Genomic DNA, 11,968 nt, shown 5'->3' on the forward strand with positions numbered 1-11,968 from the left:
ATCTTCGGAAAACCTCTCACGGCTCATCCCCTGGTTTCTCGGTTCATGAGAGGCCTCTTCAATGTCAAACCACCTCTGAAGCCTCCTCCAGTCGTCTGGGACCTGAATGTGGTTTTATCAGCCCTCATGAAACCTCCGTTTGAGCCTCTTGCCACAACTTCACTCAAATTTCTCACATGGAAGGTGCTTTTCCTCATTGCCATCACCTCTGCCAGGAGGGTTAATGAGCTGCATGCACTGGTTGCCGACCCCCCTTTCACTGTTTTTCACCTTGACAAGGTGGTTCTGCGTACCCATCCTAAATTTCTGCCTAAGGTGGTCTCGGACTTCCACCTCAACCAGTCCATTGTATTGCCTGTCTTCTTCCCTAAGCCCCATTCCCATCCTGGGGAACAGGCGTTACACACGCTGGATTGTAAGCGTGCCCTTGCATACTACCTTGACCGTACCAGGGCTCACCGCTCGTCTCCTCAGCTCTTTCTGACCTTCGATCCTAACCATCTAGGTCGTCCTGTCTCCAAACGGACGCTTTCCAACTGGCTTGCTGCCTGCATTGCGTTCTGTTTTGCTCGGGCCGGTCTCTCACTGGAAGGTGCTGTCACGGCCCACAGGGTCAGAGCTATGGCTGCTTCTGTGGCTTTCCTCCGCTCCACGCCCATCGAGGAAATCTGCAAGGCTGCCACTTGGTCCTCAGTTCACACGTTCACTACTCACTACTGTCTGGATGCCTTCTCCAGACGAGATGGACACTTCGGCCAATCTGTGTTACAAAATTTATTTTCCTAATGGCCAACCATCCCTCCTCCCTCTCTGTTAGCTTGGAGGTCACCCATACGTTAAGAATATGCTGCCTGCTTGTCCTGGGATAAAGCACAGTTACTTACCGTAACAGGTGTTATCCAGGGACAGCAGGCAGATATTCTTACGTCCCACCCTCCTCCCCGGGTTGGCTTCTTAGCTGGCTTATCTTAACTGGGGACCACGCACTCCTCCGTCGGGCGGGAAGGCACTCGCGCATGTGCGGTGCGGCCAACTAGAACTTTCTAGTTAAAAAGGTCTGTACCGGGGCTCCGTCGGTGACGTCACCCATACGTTAAGAATATCTGCCTGCAGTCCCTGGATAACACCTGTTACGGTAAGTAACTGTGCTTTAAAACTTTATAAATAAAAGCTGGAGTTTTAAATGTCAAAGACTTAAAGGTGAGCAGACATAATTTATACATTATTCAATGAGCAACTGGAAGCCAATGTGCTTTTTTAAGTAAGGGTGTCACATGATCAAATTTCTTGGCTTTCATAATAAGTTTAATTGAGGCATTCTGGATAATTTGCAGACATCTAATTTCCTTTTGAGCCAATCCTTTAAACAGGGCATTACAATAGTCAATTTTCGAAATAACCAGAGAATGAATTAGTATATTCAGAGATTTTGGACATAAGAATTTGGATACTGTACGAATTTGGCAGAGTCTATAAAAAGTTGATTTGACAACATGACTGATATGGTCATGATAAGATAATTTATCATCAAAGATAATCCCAAGAATCCTAATTCTGTGAATCAACTTCAAGGAGATGCCCTTAATAGTGATTGGGAAGGAAAGTTTATAACAGTCTTTCCAAGGAAAAAGCATGATATTTGTTTTATTAATATTAAGGGCTAATCTATTGGTATCAAGCCATTGATGAATCTGTTCAAGTTTTCCATTTATAGCTGATATTTCAAAAGAACTATTGGGGTCAAGAGGGTGTAATAGCTGTATGTCGTCCTGCAAATATGGAAAAACCAATAGACTGACATAGTGTCATAAGGGGAGAAAGAAAAATATTGAATAGAAGAGGAGAAAGAATAGAACCCTGCGGAATGCCATAAGGTGCAGAAAAGCTTTCTGAAGTTGTATTGTTAAAGAAGACAGTAGAAGAACGATTATCAAAGTAAGATTTAAACCAAAGCAAAACTTGGTCTGTAATGCCAATAGATTGAAGTCTATCTAGTAAGAGATTGTGGTCAATAGTATCAAAAGCTGATGAAAGGTCAGTTGAAATCAAAAAACAGATGTGTGATGATCTAGATCAGTGGTTCCCAAACCTGTCCTGGGGGACCCCCCAGCCAGTCAGGTTTTCAAGATATCCCTAATGAATATGCATGAGAGAGATTTGCATACCTGTCACTTCCATTATATCCAAATCTCTCTCATGCATATTCATTAGGGATATCTTGAAAACCTGACTGGCTGGGAGTCCCCCAGGACAGGTTTGGGAACCACTGATCTAGATGGTAGAGTATAGAAGTTGTCATGCCAATTAGTGAATGTTCAGTGGAATGATATTGTCTAAAACCTGTTTGATTTGGGTGTAAGACATTCGTTTTTTCTACAAATTCTGATATTTGATTAAATACAATCTTTTCTGTCAATTTTGCCAAATAAGGGATATTTGCAATTGGCCTATAGTTTGATTTTTCTTCTGAACTGATTTTATGATCTTTCATGATGGGACGATTGATTGCTTTTTTCCATGCTTAAAGGCATGACACTTTGTTGCAGACTTTCATTAATTAAAGTAAGTATTGAAGGACCAAATATTGCAAAATATCTCTTAAGAAGAAAGGGAGGGATTGATTTGGATTGCATTCCTTTGGTATTGATAGTTTTAATAAGAGATTCTAGCTCTCTAAGATTAGGAAGATTGAATTGTGAATATTTTGAAGATAGTGATAGTCTTGGCTCCAAGTGTTCCAGAACAGGAGTAGGATCTTGTTTCATTGTTAAATTATTCCTTATTTTGTTAATCTTCTCTATAAAACAGGTTGCAAGTTCTTGTGCTGTAGGTAATGAATTGGAAATTTGAACTTGTTTTTTAGATGTAGGAGTAACCGATTTTAGAATAGCATAAAGCATGGAAACATTTTTGGCTTTTAGAATTTGACTTGAATAATATTTCATTTTTGCTTGGTTTATTTTTTCTTTATACATATTGGAGTGGTCTTTAAATTTTTCGGAGTTTGATTGACTCTTATTTTTTCTCCATCTTCGTTCAAGTGATCAAAATTGTTTTTTGATTAGATTTAGTTCTGCTGTAAACCAGGGATTGGACCTTTTTCGTTCAGAGATAAATTTTATTTGAATCGGAGCTAATTTGTCTAGTAGAAGCTTAGTGGAAGCATTCCATTGGGATAGAAGATCTTCTAAAGAATGAGTTTTTAAATTCAAAAGATTTGGATTAAAATTTGCTGCAATTGAATCTGCTAATAAATTATTAAAGTCTCTATACTTACTAGTCTGGTGAGTTGTAACTATTTTAGTAAAAGAGGCTGAGTAAATTATTGATACTAGAAAGTGATCTGACCAAGGCACTGGTTGACAAGAACCTAATTGATAGTTGTCATTAGTAAAGAGAGAAGTTATGACCATATCAATGGTATGGCCTGCTTGATGAGTTGGAACTGTTAGAAGTGGATATAAATCTAGGTGATCAAGATGGGAAAGAATATCTTTAGTATAATTATTATTGAGATCTTCAAAATGAATATTAAAATCTCCTAAGATCAGGAGATTACTAGAAGAAGATCCTAAATCAAACAGAAGTGATTGTAAATGAGAGAGATTTTCACAGTTAATAGGCGGTGGAAGATAGATAAGAAGTGCATCTAATTTCGGTTTGGTCCGTAGAGTAAATTGTAGGAATTCAATTGGGGAATTTGATGAGGAGTATTCTATACCTATTGCTAAAAGATCATGAAAAATAACTGCCAAACCTCCTCCACGTTTTGTAAGATGATGATTGTAAAGAAAAGAAAATCCAGGGGGACAAGCATAAGAAAGATAAGCTTCTTCTCTTTCCGTAAGCCATGTTTCCACTAAACATAGTACATCATAAGAGAGATGAGTGATGAGGTCTTTAATTAAGTGGTATTTGGTTTTAAGAGAACAAACATTGATTAATCCTATTTTTATTTGGTTAGGTTTTGGATAAACTGGAGTTTCATTCTTTAATGAAGTAGAAAGTTGAGGACACAAAGGAATATTAAAGCATTCAGTAGTTTTTAAAGAGATAGCCTTACTAACTGACTTAGATGGACGATGACCACATATAACAGGAATATTAGAAAATTGACTATTCATTTTTAACAAACATCTTCTATATTAGTGATTGCAAATTTGGGACCTGCTCAACCTTTTTTTTTGCTCATCAGCTAGTGTTAGTGTTTGTGTGGCCCTAGAAAATTTTTTTTCGACCAATGAGGCCAAGGGAAGCCAAAAGGTTGGACACCCCTGGTCTACAACAAATAAGAAAGAGAAGAAAAAAAAGAATCCTGCCCCGAACAGCTGAGTGGCAGGAGGCTGCTTTGGGGCTTCCCCTGTCAGCTCTGTGCATGTGTGAGAGTTGCTCTCACAGTGATCAATCGGATGGGAGAGATGGGGATTACAATAAACCTTTGTACAAACCATTTGTATGCAAAATTTTTAGTGAATCAATAGTTCTTTTGGAATTGGCCAAAAATCGGAGCAGACCAGACCCACGCGATCTTACCGATCCTGTTTAGTGCATCTGGCCCTCAGTTGCTACACCCTTTCTTCCCCAAGGGTCCCTGATCAGGTTAAAACAAACAAACTTTCACAAAGAAAAACAAGCTGTTTCCCATAGCTGTGCTTCAGGCTTTAACTGTTCCCTCTGCCTGACTAGTTTTCCCAGAAAATGTCAGTAGGCACCTCACCTTTCTGGATGACTGGAGCCCTGATTTGCCACTCCATTTCTGTCTCGGCAGGGGAACCACTTCAGCAACAGTCTTTGTACAAGCTTCCTCAGCTTCAGGTATTTCTATGTCTGAATTCCCTGAGCTTCTGTTTCTCCTCTGGGAGCACCTACCCGGGCTTTTATGTTCCCTCCTCAGTGTAGCACATGAAACCTGTTGGTAAACCCTCTCTCTCTCCTGTGTATTCCTTCCACTTGCTTGTTCCTTTGGACAAAAGTCTCTTTTCTCTGCCCCTGGAAACACTGCTTGAACCAGGGGCTTCCCCCTGTGATCCCGGTGTTCCTTATTTCTATTCTCCCCCTTCTTCCCTTTACAGTTCCTGGGAGAATTAAGGTCATTGTGGCCAGGAATATAGGTTACAAGATGAGCATTATTTGCAGACATCTGGGTCTCAGGCTCATTTACACTACCTTGTCTGTGAAATATACAGGCAGTGATTGGGCTAGAGCAGGGGTAGGCAATTCCGGTCCTCGAGAGCCAGAGCCAGGTCAGGTTTTCAGGATATCCACAATAAATATGCATGAGATAGATTTGCATCTCAAGGAGGCAGTGCATGCAAATCCATCTCATGCATATCCATTATGGAGATCCTGAAAACCTGACCTGGCTCCGGCTCTTAAGGACCGGAATTGCCTACCCCTGGGCTAAAGGTTATAAAAATAAGGGAGATACTCCTGGTGGTTGAGATTGAAGGTTCATAACACCATTAATGCTAATCCCCAATAGAGTCCATTTTCAATCCAGTTGGAAACTCAAAGCAAGATTGAATTGATGAGCCAAAAAAGCAGAATTAAAACAATATAAAAATATATCCATTCATACTCACCCAGTGTAATTTTTGAATACATTGTCTTTGCAGTGGCGTAGTAAAGATAGCGGGGAGGGGCAGACCGCCCTAGGGACCGTCTTGTTCTTGGTGGGGGTGCCGGCACCTCTCCACTCCCCCCCATGCCATTCTTGCCCCCTTCCTTCCCTGCCCCTTGCCTCTTTAAAAATCTTTGCCAGCATGAGCAACTACTCTAGCCTGCTGCTCGCGCTGACCTGGCTGCCTCTGAAATTACTTCTGGGTCGCAGGGCCAGGAAGTGATGTCGGAGAGAACGCCAGCGTGAGAAGAAGGCTGTAGAAGCTGCTCCCGCAGAAAAGGTTTAAAGATGTATGGGAAGGGAGGGTGCGCGTGTGGCAGGGGTGCAGAGAGGAAGGCAGGGGGTTGGCGTGGAAGGAACAGGGGGACCGAGAGGAGGGCACGGGAGGGGGAGGGGGTGCCTCCTACTCTTGCTGCGCCACTGTGTCTTTGGAATATTCATGAATAATTTTGCAGGATTTTAAATATGTTTTTTTGTTTTGTTTTTATTTTTCAGATGACAGTCATGTCCACCTGGGAAGATCTTGTGGATGGCCTTCACAGCGAGACTGTGCTCTGTAGCTTACATGAACAACGTGCGCAGGGCATTTTCTGTGATGTCACAATAATAGTGGAGGATGTCAAATTTAAGGCCCACAGAAATGTGCTGGCAGCTTCCAGCCTCTATTTCAAGAATCTGTTTTTGAGTCAGAGTATTTGGATCTCGGGGCATGTGTTGGAACTCTCTGATTTCAAGGCTGATGTATTTACAGAAATACTTAATTATATCTACAGTTCCAGGGTAGTAGTGAAGAGGAAAGAGACACTTGTTGATCTTGTTGCTGCAGGAAAAAAGCTGGGAATAACATTCCTAGAAGACCTTAAAAACTCCATTCAGAGTAGCAAAGGTTCATCCCTGTCACCACACAGCTGTTACTCTGAGGCTCTTGGACATCCTGATCCATTTGTGTTATATGACAGTCAAAATGGTCTGAAAGCAGAGACCAGTGAGAAGAGAGGTGATGACCCAGCTATCACAAATGGTCCAAGAATTACAAATGCATTTTCAATTTTTGAAACCGAAATTAATGACAATGTATTTTCTCCTCTTGACTTGAGAGCAAGTTTCAAAAAGACATCTGAAAATGCCAAGGTAATAAATATTGGCCTCAGTGGGGCCGAAATTTGTAGTAATATTGAGTCAGTCAATACACTGGCTGAACACTCATATGCTGTCTCCTCAGGGGACGCTATGTTACAAAGAACTGCATTTTTTGAACAGTGCAAACAAAATGAAGGTGGTCTCGTAACTATATCTAGAAATCAATCGGCAAAGAAGCTGTGCGAACCGCACTGTTCTAGTTCTGCTTTAGCAAAAATAACAACCTCAAACCTTAATCATGAAGCAGGAACATATGAAGCCCCACATTCTGACAATGCAACAGATTTCCATTTTCCCAGAGATGATGAAAGCAACTTTGCTGAGTCCCAAATAGTTTATAGCTGTACGTTCTGTACCAAATCCTTTAATAAAAGAACTTTATTTGACACCCACCTTCAGCTTCACACAAAGCATCAGCAGTCTTTGAAGTGCAAGTATTGCAATAAACAGTTTACCCATTTGAAACGACTGGGGAGACATGAAGAGGTTTGTATGAAACCAGGCCCTGTGTCTGTCCACACCGAAAAGGAACAAAGATTGTCAGATCAATGCACTGCACTAGATGGTAGCACTAGAAACACCTCTTCAAATACAGAACCTTTATTGTCTGAGAGTGGAATCAGCACTTACTCAAATACGAATAGCACCTTAGCAGAAACAGACCATTTGATGAAAGTCATTGATGGGCAGGTATCTTATATTTGCGTTGTTTGCAAGCGTAGCTATGTAACTTTGTCAAGCCTTCGTAGGCATGCAAATGTTCATTCATGGAGAAAAACATATCCTTGCCATTATTGTAACAAAGTATTTGCATTAGCTGAGTACCGTACTAAACATGAAATATGGCATACAGGGGAAAGGCGATATCAGTGTATTTTCTGCCTAGAGACTTTCATGACCTACTACATTCTCAAAAACCACCAAAAATCTTTTCATGGGATTGATCCACGACTTGGTGTAAATAAGAAAACAGCAAATGGGGGCTTAAAGTCTAACATTTGCTCATATAAGCTCTATAGACTTTTACCTATGAAATCTAGACGGATACCATTTAAGGCCTCCACAAATGACTCATCTGGAACTGCCGAAACAAATCACCAAGAATTTGAGAATATTTCCAATTCCTGCATTGTTCAGAATCCCCTTAGCTCTCAACCACATCCATTGAATTTTCAGGAAGGTGAAAAGATCTTAAACAATGCAGCCTTTCCCTTGGACACACTTTACACTGAATCGGCTGCAACTATGACACATTTCAATGTTGCTCCTTGGGAAATAGGAATATTGCCTTCTAATTTAAATAAAGACTCTTCTACTGAAAAATCATTGACTCCGGCAGGAAAAGAACTTTATTCTAGTTTTCAAGAATGTAATTCCTCCATTGGCACTTTAAACAAGGTATGTGAAGGTGCACCTTCTGTTATCAACTATAAGAGTTCAACCCCTTCTGTTATCATGCACAGCAGCAGACTTTCTTCAGTAATAGTTCATGACAATGTCATGGCCTCTGCAGTAGGCACTGGAACGGAAGTCTCAAACAGTGTACTCAGTCAGTCAATTAAAGATGAAAATGACGACGTGTCAGATCACACAGGCAAAGGTATTATTGAAGAGAAGAATTTAAAAGAACCAAACACATCTTTTCCCTACAATGAAGAAAATACGTTAGGGGAGCGGAAGCAAATTAGTGACTCTGAAGATGCATCCAATAGAATGATTAACGTTTTTCATAAAGGAAGTAAAACTGAAACTTATATTGCAAAACCTGCATTACCTGGAACATGTGTTAATAATGAAGTTGCACCTCTCTGTCAAATAACAGTAAAAATTGGTAATGAAGCTATCGTAAGAAGACACATTTCAGGTGCTGCGCTGTTCTATAAAAGAGGCAGACATTCTAAGCACAGAGAGAGTGAACAGAAAAACAAGGTTCAAGAATTAAAGGCAGAGAAGAAAGAGAGGAGCTCTGCCAGGCTTTGCAAGTCAGAGAACATTAAGATGAATGAAATGTGTGATGAAGCAAGTGATCAGGATTCTAATGATAAGCCTTGGAGACCTTACTACAATTACAAACCCAAAAAAAAGCTCAAGCACTTAAACAAATTTCGAAAAATCAAGAGGAGGAAAAAACACGGGAAGAGAAATAACAGCAGTATAAGTAAAAATGATTCCAGTGTAGATTCGTCATTTAGTAAAGATGCCGATCAGATAGACACAGACCATCAGGAAAGTATTGGCCAGTCTGGCATTCCATTTCAGCTTTGTGATGGGGATCTGTCTTCCAAAGATGAAAAAAAAGACCCTGAAAAATGGCAGGTAGATCCAAGGCCTTGTTTTTGTGAACTATGTCAAAAACCGTTTCGAAACCCCTCTACCTTGAAAGTTCACATGAGATGTCATACTGGTGAAAGGCCCTATTTATGCAAAATTTGTGAGAAGAGTTTTTCATTTCCTGGAAATTTACATAAACATGAACGTATTCATTTGGGTGTGAAAAATTTTGTTTGTCAGTATTGTAGCAAGGCATTCACATTAAATGAGACACTGAAGAAACATGAGCGGATTCACACCGGTGAAAAACGGTATGACTGCCAGTTCTGTTCCCAGCGTTTCTTATATCTCTGCACCAAGAAGAATCATGAACAAAGGCATCTGCTGGAGGAGAACGTCAAAGGATTTGTTTGCTTCCAATGCTCTAAAATTTGTAAAACAGCTGCTGCTCTTGGGATGCACAAAAAGAAACATTTTCTCAAAACATTGAAACAACGTGATAAAAGAGAGTATGTGACCAAGGCGGGCTCCAGGGCCTTCCGGAACAGAGCTTTGAGAAACTGTAATCTGAAAAGGACAGATGGTATGAAGAGTGGACCTACAGTTGTGTGTCATTCTTCTAGTGACAGCTTAGAGAGCCCCACAAAGATAGTGCAAGAAAGCAATAACAAACAGGACATAAATAATGTAGCAGATATTCCCAGACCAAATGCTAAAGAAGTTCAAGTGAATATGGGTCCTGATAACGAACACATCATTTCCTCATCAACAGGGTTCTTGAATGAGAATGTATTAAAACCGGCACCAAAACAAAACAGTTGGAAATGTTGGCAGTTTTACCATGATATTGGGGAGGGAGAATGATTTAACTCTTTAACGTTTTAATCATAGAAGACCGGAGATTATGAAAGAAGAAACAACAGTTTAGCAGGAAAGTCCTCCAGTGGCTTTTGCAAATGTTATTACTTATTGCTGACAGATTTGTCCTGACCAATGTGCATTACTTTTAATAGTTGTTTTGGTCCTGGAGAAAACTCTTAGGCTGTGATGCCTTTAAAGGGCCGACATAAAGGATATTGTAGTGTGTGACCTTTTGAGACTTCACAAATGTCTTTACAAACTGACCGGTTGATCCAAAAGATCTCAAAAGCTCATGTACTACAACACTTCTTTGGATCAAATAAATACGGACCAAGCATAGTTATTATTATTATTATTATTGTTAGTAGACCTAGTAGGTTCAAGTAGATTGATGTGCAAAGCATTGGTCATTGCTTTAAGTGTTTGTTCCTAAAAGTTACATTTCAAAAATTAGACTTTTCAGCTGCCTGTAGGTGGCAGCTCTATGACTGTTCAGTTGAAGGTTTAGGGTGCAATTTTCAAAGCCATTTCCCAAGCTAAATAGTGATTTGCCACAAGAAAACTAGACTTTGAAAATTGCCTTCCTCTGCTTATTTAGATAGAGAGAGAGAATACTTTGTCAGCTTTAATTCCGTTATCACTGTACAGGAAACTGAACATTTCCGAGATGGAAATCATGGAGTAGTCATACTCAGGCAAGCTGATGGTCTTACTAATACATCTCCAGATAAGCAGTTTGAGGTTGTTCCTAATATTTTTGATTTAGACTTACAGTACTGTATATCTAGCCAGCTGTAGGACTTATTCACAACACAAGGCAAGATTTGAGCAAATACATTTGAGTCAAGACCTCAGTGTTTAAAATATATCACTGGAGTAGAGTCATAAAGAGTATATCCAAAAATATTTACTGATTGAACTTTCTGTCATAATATTCATCAAAAACTGATAGAAAAATAAATATTTGTCAATGATATTTTTCCAGCTAGAAACTGATCAGAATGATTTTAATTTTTATTGACTTGGGATGATGTAGCACATAGATCTGTCTGTCAGACAAAAATAACCATAAATTATAGTGCTGAAACCATTTATAGAACTGTATGGAATTTTTGAACCTGATTTCTGAGTTCTACAGGCCCTTGACCTGCTCTGAATGTCTACCAGATCACCCAAAACAGTAAATTTATTGTTCGTTAATCTGTCCTTTTATAAATACTGACAGGCAGACAGAAGAACACCTTGCCTTGAGATACAGACTGTCTAACAAAAGGCAAGAGAGATGTCTTTTCAATCAATGATCAAGACTTTATTTAAACCAATAGTCCCAACAAGGATCCAAATTTTGGTGTATCGAAGACGCCTTCCTCAGGGGACACTATTATAACAATTAACACATGAAAATAGCATTTTATCTATCAGAATTCACAACACTCACCACATATTTATGCTGGATGGGTTGGTGCACATAATTCTCAAAGGCTCACGTTTAAGTTTGGTCTGTCTAAACTCAATAAAATTCACTTACATATTCTCTATCTATGTATGTCATTAAATCACACTTGGCATTTGCACATTATTATTATACACACTTTTTGTTTTTCTAAATATATCGGCTTCACCTTTTTACCACATCAGTCTTTTCATATTGTCATATGGTTTTATTGTTTATGCATTGTTTGTTTGGTTTTGTTTTGCTATATGATTTTAAATGCTATTTTCATGTGTTAATTGTTCTAATAGTGTCCCCTGAGGAAGGTTTCTTCGATACGCCGAAACTTGGATCCTTGTTGGGACTAATGGTTCAAATAAAGTCTTAATCATTGGTTGAAAAGACACCTCCCTTGCCTTTTGTTAGACTGCCTTTTATAAATACCAACACAATTCTGTAGCACATCTTTAAGGTACCAGGGTCATTTCAGATATGTACAGCAAGCTTGTAAACACAGACTAGCATAAACGGTTATGGTCCAACTAAATAGACTTCCCTGGTTTTCTCTATCTCCTCCCACTAGCTTCAAGCTGAGGGATTTCTAGTTCTATACTGGGATATATTTGCTTGTAGTGATTGCCTCT

General features: G+C 39.6%; 1 protein-coding gene across 28 annotated transcripts in view; it reads left to right on the top strand.

Annotated features, from left to right (window-relative positions):
* ZBTB38 (zinc finger and BTB domain containing 38) overlaps positions 1-10,984 on the top strand; it is a 130,882-nt gene extending 119,898 nt beyond the window's left edge. For 24 of the 28 annotated variants that reach the window (XM_033958507.1, XM_033958504.1, XM_033958510.1 and 21 more), the window contains one exon: positions 6,116-10,984. In XM_033958507.1, coding sequence (XP_033814398.1) covers positions 6,116-9,895 — 3,780 coding nt within the window. In that variant the 3' untranslated portion in view covers positions 9,896-10,984. Of the gene's footprint in view, positions 1-4,768; positions 4,816-6,115 lie in introns of all 28 variants that reach the window. The other 4 variants (XM_033958498.1, XM_033958499.1, XM_033958500.1 and 1 more) reach the window with 1 other exon arrangement.
* Positions 10,985-11,968: the final 984 nt, after the last annotated feature.

Source organism: Geotrypetes seraphini, chromosome 9, assembly GCF_902459505.1.
Source record: "Geotrypetes seraphini chromosome 9, aGeoSer1.1, whole genome shotgun sequence".
In the NCBI taxonomy this organism is placed as follows: domain Eukaryota; kingdom Metazoa; phylum Chordata; class Amphibia; order Gymnophiona; family Dermophiidae; genus Geotrypetes; species Geotrypetes seraphini.